The sequence below is a fragment of the Callithrix jacchus genome, chromosome 17 (genome assembly GCF_049354715.1).
Source record: "Callithrix jacchus isolate 240 chromosome 17, calJac240_pri, whole genome shotgun sequence".
Taxonomy (NCBI): domain Eukaryota; kingdom Metazoa; phylum Chordata; class Mammalia; order Primates; family Cebidae; genus Callithrix; species Callithrix jacchus.
Window position 1 is genome coordinate 55,097,341 of NC_133518.1, and position 27,050 is coordinate 55,124,390.

Below are 27,050 nucleotides of genomic sequence, written 5' to 3' on the forward strand. Positions count from 1 at the left end.
GCAGAGGAGTGTTTCTTTTGAATGGCTCTATACTCCCAATAAGTCAGGGCTGCAGCTACTCATTTCCATTCTGAGCAGGCTGTGGATTACCAGGCATGGGGCTGGCATTCTCTCACCACGTTACCTGAGCAAGGCAGGGCCCAGACCATGGGGCAGACACTGTGCTGCACCACTCAGATCCCCTGCAGCACTGACAGGCCCACTCCCCAGCTAGGATGATAGCCCTTTGCTGACCACTGCCTCACAGAAGGTCACACCAGGGCAACTTACAGCCAATGACTGTCCAGGTAGGATTCAACAACCCATTTCCTGGTCCCAATCTGGGACAACTCAAACGCCATCCCAGCTCCAAGCCAACCTGGGGGATTGTGACTGCATCACAGCCCAAATTCACCCTCTGCCCACTCCTGTACTAGCAAGTGTTCCTAAGGTAACTCCCTCTAAAAACTTCATCCAAATCTCAGTGGCTGCTTCTCAAGGGGCCCAGCCTGCAGCCAAGCATTTCCCCGTGTGACAGGGAAGTCAGAGGCTCAGAGTCCCAAGGTTACACGGCCAGTAATAGAGTTGGGCAACAACCGGGGTCTCATCAAATCTCTGGAGCAAGACCACCCAAGGGAGCCCCAGCTCTGCCACTCACTGGCCAAGTTTCTCAACCTGAATTTCTCATCTCAGTGACCTAGAGTGCACACAAGGTTTTAGTTTTAAGTTCCCACCACGGCCACTTCCTTGGGCTTCAGTTGCATCACACTGGTTTCTCCCAGTATGCACTTAAATCTTAGATACTCTACAATTGAAAGAAAAGAGGCACTTTCGGTTCCTATGATTTCTTGCTGGGCTAGGGAGGGGAGCCCAAGAATGCAGTTGCACCATCAGTGGGAAATGATTTCTTAAGGCTTCACCATGTTGTAAATAATTCTGAGCACTTTGCTAGGAAAAACCAAAAATGTGCTATGTAAATGTTTTAAAATCTGCCATTTTTGCAGTTTTCCACGGTAGAGATCTATTTCCTCAAATAAAACATTTGCCTCAACACAGAATTCTGAGATTTAATATAGGATTTTTGGATTTAACACTTTTTTCCGATAAGAATGGTAACGGAATGTTCCATTGAAGTAGAGAAACGTGAGTGAAATACATGTTGAGGTTAGAATTTAACATTATCTGGTCCTTTCCCACCCTGTACTCCCCCAAATCCCCGAATTAGTTCACTTCCAATGTTGGATGGGTTTCTCCTTCGATCTTGGAATGTCTCATACTATAGCTGACAGACCTCCCCTAGGAGATGGGTGCAGCTTTTTCCACCCAAACTATGAGGATCCCAATAATGGAGTTGCTCTGTAAGCTAGGTGGTGTCTCAGACCTATCTCCTACTTCAGCCAGGCCTGCCAGGCAGGCATCCTGAGGCTCCAGACCCACCGCAGGAGGCCGCAGGTTACGGCCCTCAGCATGACCGTGGCTGCCTCCACCAAGGCTCTGTAGCTTCCGGGCACCATGCTATGGTTCATAACTGCTGCCCTGTGCTAGGCAGCTGACACTGCATTTTATTCCAGCCCAAATGTAAGAATCTGTCTTTTTTTAAATGGATGTTCCAAAACAGTCAGAGCCTCTTCACATTTTATAACATTTGACATGTTTTTAGAAAAAGATCAGTTAAGCCTACCTGCATAATATAGTATTCCGAGAGGCAGTCGGCTCTCAGAAAAGTCAGAGGAAGTTTTACTGCTGCCAATAAAGTGGTGATTGTTTTGGCTAACAGGCCCTAGGTGCTAAAATATCAAAGCATTATAGTATGGGTTCAAATCCTAGCGCTGGCACTTGTTAGCTGTCAGTCCTTAGGCAGGTTATGAATCTAATTTCAAGTTACTCATCTCTAAAATGGTTGTCTCTACCTCCAGGACGGTGGTGCTCACCTCCAGGCCCTGTTTACATGGTATTTGATGTGAATAGCGCCCTCTGCTGTTGTGCTGTGTACTACTGAAGACATTTCCATCACATGCTAGACCTTCTCAGGGGCTGCTCTTGCTAAATAAACAACAGAACTTGCATAGTTTCCTCTGGATGCCTGGCCATATCCAGTTTCCTATAGAAGATCTTGTTGATCTAATATAATATAAAAGGAGAACACGGACAGTGGAAAGCAAACAACAAAAACTGTTTCAGAGCCCAACAATTCAAAAAGGAGGCGTCTCAGAAAGCAAGAGGAGGCCCGGACTATGCCAGATTTCAGTAGAGCCTCTGAGATTAGGTCTAACATCCACACCACTTAAAGGCACGCAATCTAGCCTGGGGAATGGACTCCATGTTTTGAGCAGGACCTGGGGAGTCTCTGAGCTTAACCAGCAAGCTTCAGGTAAAACAGGCTGCACTGAGTTGGGGCCTTCCCAAGCCAGAGCATCTGTGGCAGTTGGGTGCGTCACCAAATCCAACTAGCCACCCAATTCAGAGTAACTGTCTAAAAGGAAAAAAAATCCTTCACGTCACAGTAGTGTGTGTCCAGAGTTCAATGTCATCAGGGGCCAATGGGTTTAATTTGCACATTTTAAAAACTACCCGTTATTTAGTGTGGCTGGAAGGAAGGCTTCCCCTGAATTGTAGAAGTCACTATTCCTTTTGAAGGAGTTTAATATTTGGTTTGAAAATCACATGCACATAAACAGAGGTTTCTTTCAAATGCTGAAAAGTCTTGATTAGAAAATTCTGTCCATGTTGCTGATTAAGAGAAGACTAAGTGTGCCACATCCTCAGTGTGCCAATCTTGCAATTTCTTACGTTTAAATGCTGGATATATGTATGTCCTTGCTCAGGAGTTGATTACTCATTCATTGATTTAACAAATATCTGTTGAGCACCAACTAAAATCTGGGTACTGGGTACACAACACAGGAAAAAGGTCTTTGCTCTTGTGGAGATTATGTCTGGCTCTGCCTGGAAAGGATGAAATAATGATCACAAATAACTAAAAGCCCAGAGGAGAGCTCTGAAGGAGAGGAGCACGGGTCTTTCCCAGTGTGGTACAAAGAAGCCTGCTTTGGTGTAAAAGGAGACAGCACTGTCCTGAGAAAAGGATGCTTGAGTGGAGCTAGAAAGGAGGAGAGTCCTTGGCAGAGGGGACACAGAGGAGCTGGAGGCTACAGAGAATGGGAGGCTGACAGAGGAAGTAAGAGGGGCCAGGTCCCTTGGGGTCTTGAGGGCCACGGTGCTGACTTCCGTCTTTGTCTTCAGAGTCCTACAAAACTTCAGAACTCCTTTGAGCAGTGGGATGACAGGATTCAAGTTGCCTTTTTAACAGATCACTTTGGCTCTGAATAGAGAACCTATTTGAAGGGGAGATCTGTTATGAGATTGGAGCAGCCAAAGCGAGTGATGGTAGAGAGAGGTGGAGGGATTCCAGAGCCTCTGGGACCTAACACAGATGAGTCTTAAGGATAGACTGAATACAGGGGAAGGAGAAGGGAGCGTCAGCAGGGACAGCCCCTAAGGAATGGGTGCATTCCTTTAGATAGGTGCAGTGGGCCCAGTGGGCCAGGTATGGGGAGGGGGAGAGTCATGGGCTTGCTCTTAGCTTGAGTGAGCCACAGGATGGATGGAGCCAGAGTCTTGGGGCACAGTGAGGGCTGAAAGTACAGACGGAATGGTCACTGGCACAGAGGTGGTGAAGGAGGTTTAGGAAGGCAAGAGTGAAGGAAGAAAATGGGGCTGGGTGTGAACCCCAAGGAACTTAGTGGCAAACCAGGAGAATGAGGTGGGAAAGAACCAAGAGAAAAGGTGCTTCAAGGAGTGGGGGTGGTCCCAGCGTCAAGGCTGCAAGAGCTCAGGCATGCGGAAGACTGGATGGAGTGACTCACGGTCACCAGGTACACAGGCCTGTGGGAGGAGGATGCTGCCCCATGTTGGCTGAGCAGTGAGGAGGGGACACCCAGTGCAGAAGATTCTTCCAGGGAGTCTAGCTTCCCAGCCCGCTCTCTGGGGTACTCCCATCTGTAAGATGACCCAGAGAGTCTCACGTAGAACAAGTGCTCCACACCAGCCACCTCTGGTCTTAGAATGAGGCAGGAAATAATTAGGTACATGGAAAGAGAAAGCCATCTACGCAGGTAAGTACAGCTGATTGGGATTAGAAGTTTTTACTGACTGAAAAAACAGTAGGTCCCATCCTCTCTGAATTTTCCTGGAGGAAAGGCAATTCTACATTATTATAACGGCTTTTACAAATTTACCTCTAAAATCTCCCTGCCTGCTCAAGTTTCCACTGACTGTCCCCCTCCGTGCGATGCCATGACCTTCATACCAGCATCCACCCACATGTCTCTCCTTTGGAATCTGTGTGCCCCACAACCAGGAACCTGTTAGGCAAAGGTGGCACCATCTCCCTCTAAGGCTGCAGCAGTGTCTGTCAGGGGCCCTCGTGTGCACTGCATGTTGAATGCCACACTTGCTGAATGCATGCAGTCCCCGTGAGCCTGTGGCTGAGCTGAAACTGAGAGCGCTCTGCAGCTGATCCATCTTCCAGCCAGTGGCTGCCTGGTCCTGGTGGTTGTTGGTGGGCCGGCAGCTGCCTTCTGGTCCACTGCACCGTCACCTGTCACATTACACCCTCAGATCCTGGAGAAAGACCTTCCTCCACACTTCAGCCCATCTGGCTTCAAGTCACCATTGCCTTGGCATTCCTTCCACAAGCGGGCTCCCCCTGGAGTTTTTGGCTGGTGAGGGGCTGCTGCAATCTGTTCATTTGCTTCATGTTCCTGCCCCAGGGCTCTGTGTCCAAAGAACATGAGGAACCAAGTGTCAGGAATACAGGGGTGATGGCAAGAGTGAGGAGCTGAGCAGGTCAGGGAGGCTGTGCTGAGAACGTGGCCTCAGCCATCAAAGGTGCAGTGAGCTGGATCCAGGTGACACTTGACTCAGGTTTTGGTGGGTTCACTCAAGTCACCAGCCTCTTCCCAAGCAACTGGTGAAACGTCCTCAGGAAAAGCACCACAGGCTGCTCAGTGCGGGTGGGAAGCATCGGAATCATCTGGCACAAGGGTTGCTGACACTTGCACCTGGTATAACCCTTGTGCTCACCTTCAGGAATCACAGAGAAGACTTGAGAAGGCCAGTCTCTGTGGAACTGTGTTTCTGGGGTAGTTCATGCGGAGTCCAGAGACAGAAAAGGGCCCTGGGGATCTCTGAGGACAGCCTGGCCTGGACTTGCTGCCAGAGGCTATGGCTAGCCCCTGTCTGCCATCAGAGGCCTTTGGGTCTAGGCCTGTCAAGAAGGGATTCTGGCAGGGTCTCTGCCCAGATCAGCACACTTCCAAGGTCCTGAGGAATCTAACAAGGCAGGCCAGGGCTCCAACTAGCTGGAAATGAGATTAAGATACAGAGAAGCTGGCCATGAGCTCGAACCATCCCCACCCCATGGTCAGACTGCAGCTGACTTCATGCCCTTCTTTTCATCCTAGTGATGCTATCTGGCAGGCGGGAGCTTCCTGAAGAGCCTCTCTCCTCCATCCTTCTGGCCTTCCCAACAGGACAATGGCAGACAAGGCCCTCCAGCCCCTCAGCTGTCCCGTTTTAGCAGCCTGAGATGTGATTCGGGTTGCCAGGGGCTCTGGGAGTCCTTGGAAGCTGGCGTAGCCTGTCCCCTCAAATGCTGCAGAAAATCCACTGAAGATGAAACCCTGCTGAGGAAAACCTAGGAAGGCCATCAAAGTCTCTTACCTTCGATTCTTTCTTCTTGATTTTCTGAGGTAGACACGGTCTCTGAAGAAAGACAATCTGCTTGGTGGATACACTCCCCTCCCTGTAACACACAGAGCTGAGAATGAGCCAGTTTATGCCTTGGAGGAACCCAAAACCTGATGCAGATATTGCCATCCCTAACTTCTTCACAGCAGACCACTCCGGGACTATGACAGGTTCGGAGTCGAGAGACACCTGCTCTACTCTCCCACGCCCAGGCCATCCAACCCTGCTTCCAAGGGGCTACCTCAGATGCCCAACACAAGCTTTTTGGGTATCCCTACAAAGTCAGCTTCCTAGCTAGACACGCCCATTCCCTTAGTGGGAAGTAACAGTATCTTGGCCAAATGAGGACACGTTGGCTGGTTCAGTGGATCTCAAAGGAGCGGGGGCCTCTTCCAAATCTATCTCTGGTAATGATGGCCAGGTAGGTAAGAACCTGGGTGATGAGCTCAGCCTTCCAGCTGCTACAGGACAGTGGGCAGAGGGCATGGCTGCACCCAGGGTCTCAGCCATGCATGGCTCCTGGAGGCACACCAAAGACTGTGCAGCGCCAGGAGCGCCCCCCAAGGCTGTGCCTGTTAACTAGCTCTGGCTCACAAGAGTAAAGCAGGTGAGGGAGGGGCAGCTTGTATCTTATAATATAGTGAATATTCTCTTCCCAGAAGGCAAGACCCCAGAGCTGCCTTTAGAGATAGAAATACTGTAAAGAAGATCACTGTTTTTTTTTTCCCCTGCTTCACCCTTCTGATGATTTTGTATTTTATTTTTAATTCACAAATAATAATTGTATATTTATGGAGTAGAATGTGATGTTTTGATATATGTTTGCAATGTGGACTGGTCAAATCAGGCTACTTAACAAATCCATCACCTCGCATACGTAGCATTTTTTATGGTGAAAACATTTAGAAGCTACTCTTTTAGCAATTGTAAATTATGCAAGGCACTATTGTTTATAACAGCCAGCATTCCATGCAATAGATGGCCAAAGCTTATTCCTCCTGTCTGGCTGAAACTTTGTACCCTTTGATCAATCTCTCTCCTTTGCCCATCGCCCCACTCCCCAACCTCTGGTCAACACGACTCTACTCTCCACTTCTATGAGTTCAACTTTTTTAGATTCCACATATGAGAAAGATTATAAAGTATGTCATTCTGTGCCTGGCTTATTTCACTTAGCATGATGTCTTCCAGGCTCATCCTTGTCACAAGTAACAGAATGTCCCCCCCCCCACCCACCAATGCTGAATAGTATTCCATTGCGTATATACCCCACATTTTCTTTATCCGTTTGTCTGACGAGGGACACCTAAGCTGCTTCCGTTTCTTAGTGTTGTGAATAAAGCTGCAAGGTCATGGAAATGCAGACCCCTCTTCAGCATACTGACTTCAGTTCCTTTGGATACATACCTAGAAGTGGGATTGCTGGATCGTGTGCTGGGTCTATCTTTAGTTTTCTGAGAAACCTCTGTACTCTTTTCCATAATGGCGATATTAATTTACAATCCCACCAAGAATGTACAAAGGTTCTCTTCTCTATACCCTTGCTAACACTTATCTTTTGTCTTTTTGATAATAGCCATCCCAATCAGTGTGAGGCTCTATCTCATTGTGGTTTTAATTTGCATTTCTTAAATCTCTGTTTTGTAAATGTCTTTACATATTACTGCATTCAGCTGCAAAGTCTCTTAAGAAAAAGGAGGGAGAGGAATAATATTTGCTCCACACCTATTTTGTGCTAGCGGCTGGGCTGGGTGATTTCACACATAATGGCTCATTTAAGCTTCACCTCAGTGCTCCAGGGAATCCTACTCCCACTTTTATAGAAGGAAAGAAAGGCTTAGCTCAAGAGCAGGCTGGAGATCACACAGTGAGGATTCAAACAGAAATCTGCCCAGTTCCATGCACTTTTTTCTTTTCTTTCCTTTTTGAGATGGAGTTTTGCCCTTGTCGCTTAGGTTGGAGTACAGTGGTGTGATCTTGGCTCATTGCAACCTCTGTCTCCTGGGTTCAAGCAATTCTCCTGCCTCAGCCTCCAGAGTAGCTTGGATTACAGGCATGTGTCACCATGTCCAGCTAATTTTTATGTTATTAGGGTTTTACCATGTTGGCCAGGCTGGTCTTGAACTCCTGACCTCAGGTGATCCACCTGCCTCGGTGTCCCCACAAACTCGCCAAATTCCACCACAAGTGGTTGTTTAAGGAACAGGGAGGTGGAGGATTAGGAAGTATTATTTAGCGGGTGTGAAGATCTGAGACAGACCTGTCCCAAGCCCCTGGGCTTAGATGGCTCAGAACCAGCTGGGCCTTCACATTCAAATACATTCTTATTGTGAGTCTTATCATCTGGAAACTGACCGGGAAACTGACTCAGAGAAGCTATGTAACTTGATCAACATGACATAGTTGGTAAGTGGCAGACTGAAGACTTGGGTTCAAATCTTTAGGCCCCAAATCCAGGGTTCTTTCTATACCACTTCACTGCCTTGTGCCTGTTGAAGTCTTGGCTAAGAAAGAATATGATGGTTCCCAGTGGCCAAGGGGCTCAAAAGTGGCCACAGACTAGCTCCCCCTGGTGCGCTGACCCACTGTGACCCAGCGCGGAACCTGAGGAGCCCGGTGAGCCAGAGGAAGGACCGGGAAAGACATCGACTGTCACCATGATTCTGTACTCTCAATCACCCTGGTCACCAGCCTTTCCTCATGCTGTCTGTCACTATCCAGTGGTGACTGCCGCAGGGCTTGGAGAAGGCGGAGCTCTGGGGGCCACAGGAGGGGTCTCCCTGCTCCTCTCGTCAGCAGAGAGGCGGCCTGCTCCAGGAGAAGTGGGCTGAGGTTCTAGGCCCAGTTTCTGCCACTTAGCTGGTTATATAGCCTTAAGTATGTGACCAAGCCTCCCCAGCCTCAGTTTCCTCACCTGCAAAATGGGAATCATACCCATGCTTGCAACCCCACAGGACGGTGAGGAGGACTAAACTGGATAGTAAGCCCAGCATATAGCTGGAGGGCCTTTTCTGGTTGGTAGGACTGGGCTCAAGGCAGGCGAGCAGAACTGAGGGTGAACAAATGACCATGAATGTGGAAGGAATGCCACACAAGGCCCGAAGGGCGGGTCTTCACAGTCCCTTTGTGGTGCTACTGACCAGTGCCATGATCTTGGGCAAGTCCCTCAACCTTCCTGGCTACACTTTCCTCAGCTGTCAAATGGGTTTATAATAATACAGTGCTACCTCATAGGATTTTTCTTTTCTTTTTGAGGACTGAATTTTTATGTGTAAAGTGCCTACCTAGCCTAGCACAAGGCACGTAGTAGGACCTGGATTTCTTTTGCATTAGAGGCTCTGGGCCCCCTCAGTCTGGGTGGCTCATCTTTGACATGCTGGGCAGTAATGACTCACAGGGCCCCCCATGTGGGAAATGGGGTGCAGGGGAATTCTCTGGGTGATGGTGGTTAAGAATGCAAAATTCTGGCTCTGCTGCTTCCCAGTGGGAAAGTTCACGTAACTACTAGCCTCTTGCACAGGATTAAATAATTATAGACATGAGGTGCTCATTAGGAACAGTGATCACTAGTACAGAGTAAGTGTTCAATAGAATCCTAACGATTACTGTGATTATTACCTGGTAGTCTTGACGACGGGAGTCGGTAGCACACAGGTGAGCTGCCAGCCGTAGGCCGCCAGCGAGTTCACCAGGGGCACGTAGTCTGTCTGCACCTCGACACCCTGGGGGAACAAGGCCAGCATTAGTGCCACTGCTGCCACGAGCCAAGTCCCAAGCAATGAGAGGGGACTATTCCATCTGCCAATCCAGCAAAGCAGAAACGAGGTGGCGGTGCGCGGCTGCTCAGAGGTTCCTGCTCCAGTGCTTGCTGACTTTAAAAGTTTGGAGTCAAACGGCCAACAGGGGATTTTTTGCTGGGCCCCAATTCAGCCTGTGACGTCGGCAGGGAATTACAGCCAAAAGATTAATCCATTAATTTTGTTTTATTCTTGTCTGGACAAATAGCCTCCTGTGAGTTTCACTGATGAAGCATAATTGTCTCACCTCTGAGAAGTATCCAGTATAAGTACACGTGCTGCTCTGGATGAGTTCAGAGTGTGTTGTGGGGAGTTAACATACATTTGACAAATGGCCAACTTGTTGTTTGCATCCAGCCACAGTAGCAACCCACACGTGCACATGCACATGCACGCGTGTATGCACACACAGAAGCCACTTTGCCTATGTTATGTGCCCTTCCATGCAGGGATGAATGAATCCTGCCATTTTTTTTTCTGTTGCTAGGCTGGAATGCAGTGGTGAAATCTCAAGTTCACTGCAACCTCCGCCCCATGAGATTCTCCTGCCTCAGCCTCCTGAATAGCTGGGGCTACAGGCGCACGCCGCCATACCCAGCTAATTTTTGTATTTTTTTAGTAGAGATGGGGTTTCACCATGCTAGCCAGGATGGTCTCGATCTCTTGACCTCGTGATCTGCCTACCTCAGCCTCCCAAAGTGCTGTGATTACAGGCGTGAGCCACCACACCTGGCCTGCCATGTTTTATTTCAAATTAGGATCTGGGTTAACTAATATTTGTCTTTGAATTTAAAAACTCAGCTCCCTGCTAGCCCAGGGAGAGATGTGAGGCCCCTGCACTGGCTTTCACTGCTGGGGGCGTTCTCACTGCAACAGGCCTCATTTGTTCCTCCAGGCCCCTCACTAACACTGAAGGTGTAGCCCTCACCCCTGCCCCCTGTGTAACTGGACTCCCCATCCCTTCTAGTTTGGCTTCTTGTATTGGCTTCTGAAAATCTCACATGTGTATCCAGATTCTTTCCACCTTGTATGCCCACATAGTTCATTTAGCAAGTACTCTAGAGCCGTGGTGGGTGCAGAGGCATGGTCCTGGCCCCTGGAGGTCACTGGCTAACAGAGGCAACAGCACAAACAGGTGAGGAACTACAAAACCTAAGGGCTCACTGGCAGGGCCATGAGACTTTGAATGCCAGCAGAGGTGGGAGAGATCCCAGCCACAGTCAAAGCAGGCTTCCCGGGCATGTACAAATTAGAAAGTAAAGCCAGGCCTAGAATTCCAAGGTCTGTGGTCGGCTTAACTCAGAGGCAGTGCGTGTGACTGTGGTCTGGAGTGCTCCACTCAGAGGGCGGCCACGCATGGTGAGTGGCTATACTGCTGGCAGCCGTTTGGGAAGAGAACCAGCTCATCTGGCTGCTCTGGGCGAGGGGGATGGAAGGGAGAGCAGGGAACAACCTGTCCCATCTCCTCAAATGGCTTTTAAAGCTTCTATAACTGGATACCGGCTCCACAGTGGCTACCACGTCACCTGGACCCCTGGTGATTAATTTATCACTCAGCCTCAGTTTCCTCAGCTGTGTAAAATGGGTGCTGGCCTATGTCAGTGGTTCCCAAAGCATGGACCCCGAGTCAGCAGCAGCATCACCTGGGAACTTGTGACAAGCCCAGATTCTCGGGGCCCCATTCCAGACCTGATGAATCAGGAACTCTGGGAGTAGGGGCCCATAATCTGTGTTTTAAAAAGCCCTTCCCAGTAGTCCTGATGCAGCTAGGTCTGAGAACCACCGCCTAGGTGATCGTGTAGGTCTCTTCTGGCAAAAGAAAAGTCTGTAATTCTGTGGCCAGAATCTATCAGCTGTTGCCTCAAATCTAACTTTTCCCATTATTCTCCATGTGCGGAAAAAAATGTATTTTTAAAGGATCAGCTCTATTAGAAATTCTGCTGCAACACAAGGGAACGGATGGAGCAAGGGGAGAAAAGAAGGAAAGTGCTGAGGTTTGGATGTGTCCCCCAGAAAGCTTCCATGTGTTGACAACTTAATCCCCCATGCAGTGACACTGGATGGTGGGTCCTCGTGGGAGGTGTTTAGGTCAGGAGAGTTCAACCCTTGTGAATGGATTAATGCCAACTCAAGCAAAGGGCTTGAGGCTACGAGTTCAGTCTCTTGCTGTCTCCCCACTTCTCTGCCCTTCTGCCACAGGATGACGCAGCAAGAAGGCCCTCACAAGATGCTAGGCCCTTGACCTTGGACTTCCCAGCCTCCAGGACCAGGAGCCAAGAAATGTCTGTCCTTTATGAATTGTCCAATCTCAGGTATCCTGTTACAGCAGCACGAGTGGACTGAGACAGGCAGAAGGGGAGAAGGGGAAAGGGAAAGAGGAAACTCAGTAAAGGAAGGGGCAAGGGGGGAGGGGGGAAGGGGGAAGGAGGAAGGGAGGAGCGAAGGGAGCAGAGGAGAGAGAGGTACGGGGATAATCCATTTACAGGAGGGGCCAGGAGAGAACACCATTCTGGTCCCTTCCCTGAAGGCCCTATCAGGCCAGAGATGGCCCAGCAGTTGTGATCATCCTTTCTGCCTGGTCTCTGGGCACACGCATGCCTCCCTTCCAGACCAGCACAGCCAGTATTCCTCCTGCTGGGTACCACGCTCACCACCTGCTGAAGGAGCCCTGGGGTTGCTTTACCCTGAGAACCCCTGCCCCCATCCCCAGATTCCCAGTTTAAAAGAGAGAGGAGGAAAAACAATTTTAAGTCCATACTCTCAAGCTTTGGGAGGTTATGATTACTTGGGCCTATCAAGAATAACCTTCCCACTTTATCAAGCACTATGACAAACCCGCCACAATCAGACAGTAGCCATGGCAACCAGGACAAGCTTTGGCGCCTCACAAAGCCCTGAGTGGCAGAATGGAGTCCTTTTATTGGTGGCTGCATCCCGGGCTGGGTTTTCTCGGCAGGCACCCAGAGCTGCGAGACAATGAACAACCCCTGCTGCCGCCCGACCCTCCTGCTTAGACCACGAACGCTTCCGTTTTGCTCTGTTTTATTTCATTTTGTCACTCTTAAAGAAAAAAAACGGCAGGATTGCTCCCAAACATTTTTCCCCCCAGGGTAGGAGGTGTCAGCCAGAGGGTGCAGAATCATAAAGACCAAAAGTAAAAGGGAAAACACATGAGCCTGAACCCTCAGCTCTCTCTAACCCTGCTTGAGAGAGCTGAGGGTTCAATCTCACGTGTTAATTTCTGGCCATCACATGGTGAGTTGACAAGCTAAATACAAAAGGTAGGGGCGAGATGTTGCACTCTGCCAGACTCTCCCACTCCAACTATTTGGGATGGTCTTGGCTTAATTAATGTTAAATGCGGTTTTCGGTAAGCATCTATCAAAGCCTGTTTGCGTATTATCAATATAGTAAGGAGATGGCATTTCTAAAATACAAGATGAGCCTGTCAGTGAAAGACGCTTTTAAGTCCATTAGCTAAGAAAGGTGGTAGGAAACATAACCGGATGGAAGGCACTCTTTGATCTGCTTTTTTGCGACACTCCAGTGAGGAGAGAAGAAAGCACCAACAGCACTCAAAAGCCAGCCTGCTTATCAAACAAAAAGACATTTCTTTCTCTGAGTAGGAGCAAAAATTTTAATTAACTCTCCACTCTCCTGTGGTGGATACGTAATCTCCGATCACACCTGGAGTGTTAAAAAATGGAGCGTGTCCTGTGGTTTTTCAACTGGTATAAAAGGAATTCATTTGTATTTATGGCTCTTTTTTCCTTTGTTCCCTATAATTTCTCCAGTGGTTGCAAATCAACTGAAGAAACAGGCATCCTACACAACCTTTCTTTACCCTCCAAAAATTAGGACAACAGAACGTAGAGTTTACTAAGAAATGCATTTGTCAGTTGATCATATTTAAAGATCCTCTATGCAGGGAAATAATTAGGAATTCATAAATTGGTCCAGTGAGAAAGTCTGTATTCTGAATGTCAGTGTGCTCTTCTTTTCTCCTGTGTTTCATCCTGTGGACACAATCTGGGAGAAAAGAAGTTTGAAAGAAAATATTTTGCTCTTTATACATGATTGTAAATGAAAAGGAATTTGATTTCCCTTGTCTGAAAGTTGCTTGAGACCACGTCTGAAGCACCTGAAAACAGTGACTGGGAACAGTTTGCCTCTGTTCCTGACATCCACGGGACTGAGCCCTTGCCCTTCATCAATCAGGGTACATAAGGAACAGTCCTGCAAAAAACTGTTCTGCATTTTTTGTAAAATTGCTACCACAACACTAATGCCCACAAATTACTGGCAGGGTGTGCTTATGCTACTCTTACTTTACTTATCAATTTTAAGTATCTTAATCTTCTACCACGGGAAATAAAGGTTTAGTGCTGCCATATATATTTCTTATTTCCATTTTCTTTGTGTTCCAAATGGTTATTTTGCAATTTAAAGTAAATCAAAAGTCAGTGTTTGTGTTACCACAATTTTGCAAATATTGCTCAATGCTGAGTCAAATAATGCATTATGACCATGCCTTCTTTTTTTTTTTTTTTGAGACGGAGTTTCGCTTTTGTTACCCAGGCTGGAGTGCAATGGCATGACCTCGGCTCACTGCAACCTCTGCCTTCTGGGTTCAGGCAATTCTCCTGCCTCAGCCTCTTGAGTAGCTGGGATTACAGGCACACACCACCGTGCCCAGCTAATTTTTTTTGCATCTTTAATAGAGACGGGGTTTCACCATGTTGACCAGGATGGTCTCGATCTCTTGACCTCATGATCCACCCGCCTCAGCCTCCCAAAGTGCTGGGATTACAGTCTTGAGCCACCACGCCCGGCCCATGCCTTCTTTTTTATATGACCCTTTATTTTTCCTGGAGTTAACTATTACCTCAATTTTTTTTTCATCTTCCTGGTTGTGTATGAACCCATCAGTAATTTATCCCACATGTTGCAGTATCTCTATTTAATGCCCATCAATAAATATTCCATGTGCCTAAATACATTACTTCCCTTTTTTTTCCCCACTGGAGACATCATTTCTAAACCCTTGCTCCAATCTGGTCTGGTTGCTTTCCATCCCTGAGTTCTTCCTAAATTAGTGTCTATGGCTGGTATGTTCTCTTTTTTTGGTTTCCTCCTCATTTTGCTGGAGCACATCCTCTAGTGACTCTCTAGGCAACAATGCCCTAGAAGTCATCTGAATCCATGCATTTCTAAAAATGCTTTTAATTAACAAATTAGGTACAGAAGTCTGGGCTGATATTGATTTATCCATCAAACTTTTCAAAGTATTCCTCTAGTAGCTTCTAGATGTCAGCAATGCTATTGAGATAATCTATTGTGATTACTAATACTTTAACATAACCTCTTATATTGCTTTGAAAAGTTTTAGGATTTTTTTTTTTTCTCCCCTAGAAGTTCCAGAATTTCATGACAACGTTCTTGGGTGTGGGTCTTTTTTCCCTCAAAGGCTTGTTCACCCAATGGCCTTGCAATCTGAATCTTGTCCTTTGGTTCTGCAAAGTGTTCCCACCACCCTTTGATAACATTTCTCCACATCATTTTCTATCTTCTTTTCTTCTTTTTTCCTGGACCTGGTATTAATCAATATGTGTGATAGATTGTTTTTTGTTTTGTTTTGTTTTGTTTTTGAGACAGAGTGTCCCTCTTGTTGCCCAGGCTAGAGTGCAATGGTGCAATCTTGGCTCACTGCAACCTCTGCCTCCCAGGTTTCAGTGATTCTCCTGTCTCAGCCTCCTGAGCAGCTGGGATTCCAGGCATGTGCCACTATGCTCAGCAAATTTTGTATTGTTAGTAGAGACAGGGTTTCTCCATGTTGGTCAGGCTGCTCTCAAACTCCCGACCTCAGGTGATCCGCCCACCTTGGCCTCCCAAAGTTCTGAGATTACAGGCATGAACCACGGTGCCCGGCTAGATGTTTTAATTTTATTATCTTCCTTCACAATTTTCTTACTCTTTTAATTTTGCTTTCTGAGAGATTTCCTTCATTTTGTCTTCCCACTCGTTATGTTTTTAAATTTTTTGCTGCCCTATTTTTAAGATCTAAACGTTCTTTCTTATCCTTTGATTGCTTCTTTTTAAATAGCATCTCGTTTTTGTTTCACGGATACATTTACTTTATCTTATTAAGTACTTTCTTCTAATCCCTGCAATATCTCTACAGTGCCCAGGTTGCATGAGAGAGAGATGGGGAGGCTAGAGATCTCACTGCACCATGTTAGGACTTTAAACCAATGCCCTGTTTTTCAGCTCTGCAGTTCACATCCCCCAACCTCCCATCCCATGGTGATTTGTGCTTTGAAAATCACAGTTTTTCTGGGGTTCTGCAAGAGACAAATGGCACCCTTCTTGTCCAGGTTGTAGCTTCCTCCATTTTGCTAAATGAATTAGATTCCTCTATCAACTTTTCATCTTCTAAAAATTCATTGAAATCATTCATTTTCTACTTTATCTTCTTCTAATCTTTTTGTTTTTGTGGGCATCTATCTATCTACCTACCTACCTACCTACCTACCTGCCTACCTACAATTGAACCTCATTATTCTTGGTAGCTATGTTCTGTAAAGTCATTTTTAATAGGGCATTAGTGAATATTGAACCATTGCTCATAAGAGAAATCCAGGGTTAGGGTCTTGCAAGCCTCTGGTTGCAACATTTTTGTAAACTGATCAATACATAACCTTGTTTAATAGATAGTGTTGATTCATGCACATTGAGCTTGCAGCCAGCAGTACTATAACTCCTGCCTGGACAAACCTTACCCACCACTGGTATTTTCATTGTAAGCACATCATAGCATTCCCGCACTTAAAAACCCTAGACAGTACTTTATGCTCAGCGGCTATTTTTAACAGCTAAATCGCCAACAAAAAGCACAAAAATGTGAAAAACGTGGCACTATGTGGACCGCAAGAAGGACACTTGTTTTTAGTATGAACATTGAAACCAGGCGCAGTATCACCTTGTTCGACCTTAGCTAGAAACGTGCACGTCAGGCAAGTCAAAATTTTCGCTCTTCTGCACATGTTTGCGAATGACCACAAAATGCCATTTGTATTGATTTAGGGGTCACAAAACATTTTAGTAAGCAGATGAATTTGCAAATATAGAATCTGAGAATTGCCTCTATCTATCTAATTATATCATTCCTTTAGTTTCATTTCACTGGGATTTTTCAGAAAAGAAATAGATGCCTGTGTCCAATCCCCCTCATTTAATAAAATGTTATTATTTTAATGTTTAAAGGCAACACTGGAAGGCCTTTCTAAATAACCTAGAATCCAGAAACCAAAAAATAAAAATGACAAATTTGATTACATAAAAACTCGTATGTATGATATAAAAGACAAATGACAAAATGGAAAAATTTTGCAGCTCATATTACAGACAAAAAAGGGCTTCTAAAAATTGAAAAGAAAAAATCCAGCAATCCAAATTTTAAAAGGGACAAAGATAAGAAGAGAGATCACAGAAGAGAAAATTCCAGGCGGGGCGCGATGGCTCACCCCTGTAATCCCAGCACTTTGGGAGGCCGAGGCGAGTGGATCACGAGGTCAAAAGATCGAGACCATCCTGGTCAACATGGTGAGACCCCGTCTCTACTAAAAATACAAAAATTAGCTGGGCATGGTGGTCTGTGCCTGTAATCCCAGCTACTCAGGAGGCTGAGGCAGGAGAATTCCTTGAACCCAGGAGGCGGAGGTTGCGGTGAGCCGAGATCACGCCATTACACTCCAGCCTGGGTAACAAGAGCGAAACTCCATCTCAAAAAGAAAAGAAGAGAAAATTCCAACACCCATTAAGCGCATGAGAAAAATGCAGACTCTCATGAGAGAAATGCTAATTAAAACTACCCTGAGATACTATTTTTTCACCTATTGAACTGTTAAAAATTCACAAGTTAGGCCACCTGCTTTGTTGCCAAGGCTGTGGGAAGCACACGTTCTTGTACACTGCTAGTGGAAGGGCTCATTGATTCAACCCTCCTAGAGAACAATTTTACAGTATCTTTCAAAATTACAAACACATTTACCCTTTGACCAACAATCTCACTTCTGGGAATTTGTCCTACATATTAAAAAAGAGAAATGCACAAAGATATTCACTGGATAGCTGTCTGCAATAGCAAGACACTGGAGACTACTCAAGTGCCCATCAGTGCTGGATTTGTGTTTAACATTATGTTTCACCCAGACAACAGCTTAGAGAACTGGGCAATGGCTGCTCATGTGCTGAGCCGAGGCATACGGGACAAGGAGGGACAATGAGGGAACGAATTCTATTCTAGACACACTGAGTTTGAGGAACCCATGGAGATGTCCAGGAGGCAGCTAAATGAAACAGCCTGTGGTAGACAGAATAATGGCCCCAAAGATTTCCACAACCTAATCCCAGGAGCCTGTGAAAATGTTCCCTTAACATGGTAAAAGGGATGTGGCCGATGTGATTACGCTAAGGACCTTGAGATGGAGAGTTTAGCCAGGATTATCCAGGTGTGCCCTGTGTAATCACAGGGGCCCTTACAAGGGACAGGCAGGAAGGCCAGAGTCAGGGGAGGGGATGTGATGGCAGCAGCAGAGGCTGGAGTGATGCAGGGAGGGGGCCATGAGCCAAGGAACATGGACAGCTTCTAGAAGCTGGCAACGGTAAGTAACAGATTCTCTCCTAAAAGTCTCCACCAAAAATGTGGTCCTGTCAACACATTGATTTTAGCCCCTTAATACTCATTTCAGACTTCTGACCTCAACAAATGTAGGACAATACACTTGAGTTGTTTTAAGTCACTCAGTCTGTGATTTGTTGCAGTAGCAACAGGAAACGGATCTGCAGCTCAGGGCCAGGAACAGGTTAGGATGGGGATAAACACTTGGAGGTGTTGACAGACACAGCATAGGCGAAACCTCCTGGAGGGATGAGGTTGGCTGAGGGCTGGATTCCCTTGTGGGGAGGTGAGCAGAAGATGAATGAAAACACAGGCTGAGTGAGAAGGAATCAGTCCTTGGACAATCCAGCGTGGGAAACAGACTTAAGAAGGGACTTTGTACCACATTTTCTTTATTCAGTCCATAATACTATGCAGCCATAAAAAGGAACAAATCATGTTCTTTGTGGGACATGGATGGAACTGGAAGCTGTTATCCTAAGCAAACTAACACAGGAACAGAAACTCAAACAGCACATGTTCTCACTTATAAGTGAGAGAGCTGAATGATGAAAACACATGTGGACACATGGTAGGGAACAACACACATGGGACCTGTCGGGGGGGCGGGGAGAGGGAGAGCATCAGGAAGAATAGCTAACGGATGCTGGGTTCAATACCCAGGTGATGGCCCGATCTGCACAGCAAACCACCATGGCATAAGTTTACCCATGTCACAAACCTGCACATAAGGCACTTGTACCCTGGAACTTAAAAGTTGAAGGAAAAAAAAAGAAAAGAAGAAGGGAATTTGATCATACCATCAAATATCTCAGGAGGGCAAGTCACAAGAAGCCTGGAAACTGTCTCTGGATGGATGGTGAGGTCTGGGAAGGCCACAGGCGGGACTCCGCAGGAGGGAAGTGGCTGACGGCAAGGTCAAGTGACAGCTGCTAGTTCAGAAGAGGCAGAGCATGCCGGCACGTTCTCAGGGCTGCCTGGGCCCTGCTCAGCACATGCTGGCCACAGCGGCACTCAATAAGGGCAGGGGTCCTGCTTTCATATGGCCATGGAAAGTGGAGAACCAGAGGCGGGACAGAGGGGAATGCCAAGCCAGAAAGAAGGGCCACTTCACCTAACAAGTGGAAAGCTGATGCTGGAACACAGGGGTGTGGCGCTGTTGCAGGAAACTCCATGTGGTCCTCAGGATGCTTTGGGCAGGGCTATGCCTGGGACCACTGTTCATTCATGAATCTCCAGTCAGCCATCCTGGCTCTGTGCTGACCACTTGGGAAGCCTCTTCTGCCCCAGGAGATCCCAGTCTATGGGTGGGGAGAACAAGCACATGGTTCCCATTGGTGGAGCCCATGGAGGTGAGGTGGAGGGAGGGAGAGGGGAAGGGGCGACCTGCTGCTCTGTGGAGAAAGAGCAAAGCCCTCTGCAGCCAGTGGAGCCAGCCTTCCTCACCCTCAGCCTCCCCAGGCCTCCGCAGGAGGAGGGGACAGCACGCTGGCCAGCTAGAGATGTTGTTTTCGCCTTTGTTTTACACACAATGCCCCAGAAAAACATTTTGCTGATATGTAATTAGGCCAACATAATAGAGTCTAAGAGAGCAGTCTTCTCATTTTAGACAACTTTGGCTTTCATAACGTTCAAAGAGAATAATTTTTTTTTTAAACGCTTAGTTCTTAGATGCAGTAAAGGAGGCAGAGGAAAATACATGTAGTGCATAAAAAGCTTCAGTTCCGAGACTTTACACACCCAGGCTGGCCTTCGGATGATGAGAGACCCGTGGCTCCACCAAGTAGCAGACATGTGAGAGATGCCACCTCGGAGCTGGTAGCTGTGGTCCACCCATCAGTGCCTGCAGGCACATGCGTGAGCCCATGAGATTAGTCAAGCCTTGTCCAGATCAGCTGGGTAGCTGACCTGTGCAGGTTACGATTTCACCTCACTAAGCTTTGGGGAGCTTTATGACACAGCAGAAGCTAACTGGTAGATTACTATTATTCTAAGAAGAGCCAAATATCAGGCAAAGCTCTAGGAGGAAAGTTGCATTGAAAGTCACCTCATTTGATTTGAGAGAAATACAATGACACAGTTACTGCTGAAGGGGAGTGTTGCTGATTTGTCACCACACTCAAGGCTGGCACACCTACCCCTTATTTTCTCCAGGCCAGACACTGTGGCTTTGCATTACCTCTGGAGCGCTAAAGTCTAATTTATGATAACCTACCATGAGGCCCAGCAGTGCCGCCAGCTCACCCTGGAAGAGAGAGATAAAAACCCACACTGGGTAGATCGTCCTAGCTCAAGACATTGCCCTGGCTTCTCCTAAATCGCTATGCCAAGCTGGCAAGAAAACCAAACCTGCACGTGCAAGATAACACTCTCATGGATTCTGGGACACGCTGGGTCATCTGGTCCTGGTACGTGTGGTTTCTCTAAAGTCAGTTACTTGGAAGGCAGAAAGAAGAAAGGGGCTGCGGGATGGAAGGGCAGGAGATGGCAATGCTGGCCTTATTATCAGGGCTGCCTGCTCACAAACACCTGCATGGGCAGAATGAGAACCAGGCGAGGCGTGCAGCCACGCAGGGCTACCCGATCATAGGAAAGGCAATGAGGCCACACGTGTAGAGGCTCAGGGGTGACAATGGGGCCAACTCTGAGCCATAGCAGGCACAGGCATAGGCACTGCAGTTCTGACTGTGGTTAAGCAACACAAAGCTGTCACATCCTGTCAGCTGGACCACTACTCAGTACAGGGCTCCTGTCCTCCAGAAGCTAACATCTCAAAGGTCTTGAATGCTTCTCCGTGAGGGCTACTCCCAGGCTGACTTAGAAGCAGCTTTGTTTGATAACAATTAAAAAAGAAACATTTTCTCCATCCAGAGACTTGCCAAGGCCCTACCACTTGCTTTGATGAGAGAGGAAACTAGACTTTCTGGGAGTAAATGAAACTTGACACTTTATTACTCTCTTTAGACCATCAGAGATGAAAGGGGGATCATATATCATATCTTTAACCCTTCTTTCTGATTTTTCACCTTACCTATTACTTAGAAAGGAGATTGAAAAAAAAGAGCTTTTCCAAAGTTTATAATTAAAAGATGTTAATTTGGAGTCAGGGACTTGGGGAGAAAGCCAGTCTGTCTGCAGAAATTCTAGAACCCAAAACACTGTCAAAGTTATCCCCTCCACCTATCAGCAGTGGATTCCCAACAGCTTACCAATAATCATAAAATGCAAACCCAGAAGAGGTCTCTGAATAAAGGTTGATTCAAAACCTTCAGGTGAGGGGCCGGGCATGGTGGCTCACATCTGTAATCCCAGCACTCTGGGAGGCCGAGGCGGGCAGATAACGAGGTCAGGAGTTGAGACCAGCCTGACCAACATGGTGAAACCCTGTCCCTACTAAAAATACAAAAAAAAAATTAGCCGGGCATGGTAGCACATGCATGTAATCCCAGTTACTAAGGAGGCTGAGGCAGGAGAATTGCTTGAACCCAGGAAGCAGAGGTTGCAAGTGAGCCGAGATCACACCATTGCATTCCAGCCTGGGCAACCGAGCGAGACTCTGTCTCAAAAAGAAAAAAAAAAGTTGGGGCGGGGGTGGAAATGGAGATTAAAGGTTATTTCACTGTCCTAGCTAACAACGAACAGAGCCACACAACACACCATGTGCTGGCCTGTCATAGCCTTGACTCACTAAGGAAAGGATTGGGTAAGACATGGGTTGCTGGGAAAAACTCAACACAACAGAATTCTCTCTCCCTGACTTTCTCCACCTTGTAACTTCAAGGTGTCATGTTCTCAAGCCATGCTGGGGCAATCACAGTTGACCAATATTCTCTTTGTGGTGACTTAACTGTCAGTATCACGTTGCTATAGCTACCACAGTTCTAGCTCAACCCTCTCTCCTTATGCTCTGCTCTTCTTTATACCGAAGTGCATCGCACTAGTCCCATAGCATGCTCCCTGAGGACCCAGCTCTGATAGGGCTTCTGAGGTGCCAGATACCTCCAGCTGGAATATCCTGCCTTCAGGACACATCAGACCCGTTCGTGAGTCCAACACCACAAGTCCTGCAATCCACTTCCCACTCTGTCTGGCTCCCTGCTCTACCAGAGAGAAATCCACCAGAGCCGTAACAGATGCTCTGCTGGTCCCCATCAGCATCTGCACTGAGACCTACCACGGTACAAGCTGATGAAAAAACCAAAGTCAAGAAAATTAAATGGTCTCAGAGAGACTGGCCAGCTCATTTGGGGTCCTCTAGAAAATCCTCCCATCACTCTGTTCCCCGCCCTGCCGTTTCGGCGTATTGATCCCGACCTGGCACTTACTTGTTTTTCCGCTCCTGCACTAGAACACAGACTCCATAAAAGCAAGGAGTTTATCTTGTTCCTGTTGAATCCCAGGCACTTAAGGAAGTATTTGTTCGGTAATTAGTTGCTGAGTGATTGAATAAAAGCACCTGTCCTAGCATTTTGGGGGTAGGTTCTGCCACCATTGTTTTATATTCTCGGTCTTATCAAAATTGCCATAAATCATACCTAAAATAATGAGACATGAGTTTGCCACCAGAGAGTTAATTTGCCAGGATGCTGTGTTCCTTTTTTTTTTTTGAGATGTCTCACTCTGTCCACCCTGGCTGGAGTGCAGTGGTGTGATCTCAGCTCATTGCAACCTCTGCCTCCTGGGTTCAAGCGATTCTCCTGCCTCAGCCTCTGGAGTAGCTGGGATTACAGGTGCCTGTCACTATGCCCAGCTAATTTTTTATGTTTTTAGTAGAGATGGAGTTTCACCATGTTGGCCAGGCTGGCCTCGAACTCCTGACCTCATGATTCGCCTGCCTTGGCCTCCTAAAGTGCTGGGATTACAGGCATGAGCCATTGCACTTAGCTATGTTACCATTTTTATGGGCATTTTGTATGTGAAGGTTGGAAGTATATCCATGTATGCAAATTAGATGCAGTCATGTACTGACCGTCAAGCACAAGGCTATTATTAAACTGGCCACACACAAACTTGTTCCTTCCCTGTTTCTGTGCCATTGCAGCGACAGAAGGTCTTATCAGGAGGTAGTGTCTGTTTCTCCATCTCTTGACTCTGAGCTGGTTTTGTGACTTTCTTTGGCCAATAAGACCTTAACAAATGTGATGCAAATTGTGGCGTGAAATAAGCTAGCACACAGGGGCTTGCCCACTTGCAGCTCTTGGGAATCCTGTGGCTGCCATCCTGTAAAGAGGTTCAGGTTAGCCTACTGAATGTTAAGATACACAAGGCTCTGTTGTTCTAGCTAACTGCCAGACACATGAGTGAAGCTACTTTAGATCATTCAGCCATCAGCCGACATATGAGAGAGCCCAGCAGAGATCAGCAAGGTCGCCCTATGGGAGAAGAACTGATCAGATGACCTGAAGAATCATGAGCTAATACAGGATTATTTGAAGCCACTAAGTGTGGAATGGTTAGTTACATAGCAAAAGCCAACTGATACAGACTGTAAAACAAAACATCCAACAAACATTTAATGGGGACAAGTCTATCTGCTTTCAAAGTGACTTTGTCTTTGTATAGGAAGGTAACGCTGCAGAATCCTGTGGCTCAAATAGCTTTTAAATAGAATAATGTTTTCTTGCTAATCCCTACCCCGCACCTTCTTACCCAAACCCACTTCTGAACAACATCAAGAATTTTCAAGGTAAAGTCAAAGGTAAATTTGTTTTCATGGGATAAAAATTCACTAGTTTCAAAAAGTAAGGGCCTCAAGAAAATGAGAAGACAAGTCACAGACTAAGAGAAAATATTTGCAAAAGCCATATCTGATAAACGACTTTTATCCAAAATATACAAAGAATTAATAAGGCAAAACAATAAGCAAAGAAACAACCCAATTTAAAAATGGGCAAAAGATCTGAACGAATAACTCACCGAAGAAGAGACACAGGTAGCAAATAATAAGCATATGAAAAGATGCTCAACATCATATGTCATTAGGGACATGCAAACAAAACAAGAGCCATGACACCCACGTTAGATTGGCCAAGATCCAAAACACTGACAACACCTAAGGCCAGTGAGGTTGTGGAATAACAGCAACTCACATTCACTGCTGGTGGGGACGGAAAATGGCACGGCCACTACAGAAGACAGTTTGGCAGTTTCTTACAAAACTAGACATCTCTACAGTATGATCCAGCAATCACACTTGTCGGTATTTACCCAAATAAGCTGAAAACTTTTGTCCACACAGAAGCCTACATAGACATGGCTGTATATAGCAGCTTTATTCATAATTGCTAAACCTTGGAAGCAGTGATGATGCCCTTCAGTAACTGATAGAGAAGCAGCAGTAGAACCATACAATGAAATATTATCCACCACTAAAAAGAAATGGCTATCAAGACATGGAGGAGCCTTAAACCCGTATTACTAAATGAAAGAAGCCAATAGGAAAAGGTACATACAGTATGATTCCAACTATACAACATTCTGGTAAAGGCAAAATTATGGAGAAAATGAGATCAGTAGTTTTCAGGGGTTGAGGGTAGGGAAGGATGAATAGGCAGAGCACAGAGGATTATTTAGGACAACAGAACTATTCTGTATGATACTATAAGAGTAGATACATGTCACTGTACATTCGTCATAACCCATAGAATGTACAACACCAAGAGTGAACTCTAATGTAATCATTATGATATGCCAGTGTAGCTTCCTGGAGTGTCACACATGTACCCTGTAGTGTGGGATGTTGATAGCTGGGGGAGGCTGTAGTGGGAATGGGACGTCTGGGAACTCTCTGTGGGTTCAGTTCAGTTTTGCTATGAACCTAAAACTACTCTAAAATATAAAGTTTATTTTTTTAAAAAAGTAAAGACCTTGAATCAAAAGTGACATGAATTACAATGATAGTCCTAAAAAATATTCATGGTTTACAAGACCAAGAGAACTGAAGTCAGCAAAAACCCACCAGTGGAAAACAAATTAAATGAATTAAAATTGTTCATATATTGAAGTACTCTATGGCCATTAAAAATGGTGATGTAAAAGCCTAATAACAGAAACATTTTCAGAATGTAGTTACATACAAAAATGCATAACAGTATGAAGAGCATGATCCCATTTTTGTAAAAATATGCAAATATAGACAGAATATACACAGGAAGGATTATCCTAAGATGTTATGCAGCTGTCTTCCAGTGATGCTGAAAGTTGGAGTATATTTTTCTTTCTTTTCTTTACCTGTATTTTCTAAATTATCTTTAATGACCACGTGTCACTTTTTTCAACATCTTTAGTGATATATAATTTAAATATCTTAAAATTCACCTATTTAAAGCCAGCAATTCAGTGGCTTATAATATATTCAGAGTTGTACAACCATCATTACCATCTAAGTTTAGACCACTTTCATCACCCCCACACAAATATCCTGTACCTATTAGAAGTCACCTTCCTTTTCCCTCACCCACCCCTACGTAACTACAGTCCATGTTTTCTATGTTCTTGCCTCATCTGGACATTTCATGTAAATGGATTCATATAACATGTGGTCTTTTGCAACTGGCCTCTTTCACTTTAGCGTATGTTCAACGTTCATACATGTAGCGCATATGTAGTTTATTCCTTTTTATTGCCAAATAATATCCCATGATATGGATATACCACAGTTTATCTATTCATCAGTTGATGAACATTTAGGTTGTTTCTACTTTTTGGACATTATGAATGAAGCTGCCATCAACATTAATATACAGGTCTTTATGTGGACTTACGTTTTCATTTCTCTTAAATATAGGGGTGGAATTGCTAGGCCATATGGTAATTATGTTTAACATTTTGAGAAACTGTCCATGGATCCCTTTTATAAAAAGAAAAAAAATTTCAAGAATAAAAGCAGAGGCCTCTTGGCCTCACTAGACTAGTTCTCAAGCCTTCTAAAGTCTAATTTGCCAAGTGATATAAGCAAAGAAAATACTCTCTTCCACTTCACCCAAAAAGGATGTTTAAAGAGGCCACCGATTTAAAAGTAGTGTGTTGACATGCATGCCCAGCTTATCCAGGTTGAAGGGTGGACCTCTAGTCCAGTGGCTCCTGGACCTGGCTGAATGTTTTAGATGCAGATCCCTAATCTCCACCCCCAGGCTGACTTTGAGTCTCCAGGGAGGCAGGGTGAGGTGGGAATGGCTATTTTTGTTGTTGTTTTGAGACAGAATCTCGCTCTGTCACCCAGGCTGGAGTGTAATGGCATGATCTCAGCTCACTGCAGCCTCAGCCTCCCAGGCTCAAGTGAGCCTCTCATTACAGCCCCTCTGAGTAGCTTGGAATACAGGCACACAGCACCATGCCCAGCACATTTTTTTTTTTTTAATGTATAGAGACAAGGTCTCACTGTGTTGCCCAGGCTGGTCTTGAACTCCTGGGCTTCCACAATTCTCCCACTTCAACCTCCCAAAGAGCTGGAATTATAGGCATGAGCCAACCAGCCAGAATGTGAATTTTTAATAAGTCCCCAGGTGATACTGAGGACTAGCAAGGTTTGGGAACCACTGCCCTACTCCTTCCTGTCCAAAACATCCCTCCTAGTTAGTGGTGATAGAACATCTGAGTCACACCAGCATCTGGGAATTGACGATCCTAGGCCCCAGCCATTTCCACTGTTGAAGAGTTCCACATACACTCTCCAATTGGACCTAGTTTTCCCCTTAAAATCAACAAAAAACAGTCTACTTTGTCATAAGCCAGCCCTTCAAAGATATGATGCAGCCAGCTACCTGATTGTCCTTGTATTTTCCCTAAGATAAACATGTCCAGTTGTTTCCCAGCATTTCCAGGTGTCTCCCCCATCACTGTCA

General features: G+C 46.0%; 2 protein-coding genes across 13 annotated transcripts in view; one reads left to right on the plus strand and one right to left on the minus strand.

Annotated features, from left to right (window-relative positions):
- The window catches only part of OXNAD1 (oxidoreductase NAD binding domain containing 1), a 73,949-nt gene extending 60,029 nt beyond the window's left edge, over positions 1-13,920 (plus strand). For 3 of the 6 annotated variants that reach the window (XR_013528663.1, XR_001907905.4, XM_008983875.5), the window contains one exon: positions 1,896-6,529. The gene's annotated coding sequence lies outside the window, so the exon portion shown is untranslated. Of the gene's footprint in view, positions 1-1,895; positions 6,530-11,726 lie in introns of those variants that run through there. The other 3 variants (XM_008983874.5, XM_078354322.1, XM_054246947.2) reach the window with 2 other exon arrangements.
- Positions 1-27,050, minus strand: part of RFTN1 (raftlin, lipid raft linker 1) — a 209,361-nt gene that overhangs the window by 1,621 nt on the left and 180,690 nt on the right. For all 7 annotated transcript variants that reach the window (XM_035277855.2, XM_035277857.2, XM_035277859.3 and 4 more), the window contains exons 8-9: positions 9,349-9,452; positions 5,704-5,785 (exon numbers count right to left, since the gene is read on the minus strand). In XM_035277855.2, coding sequence (XP_035133746.2) covers positions 5,704-5,785; positions 9,349-9,452 — 186 coding nt within the window. The remainder of the gene's footprint in view (positions 1-5,703; positions 5,786-9,348; positions 9,453-27,050) is intronic.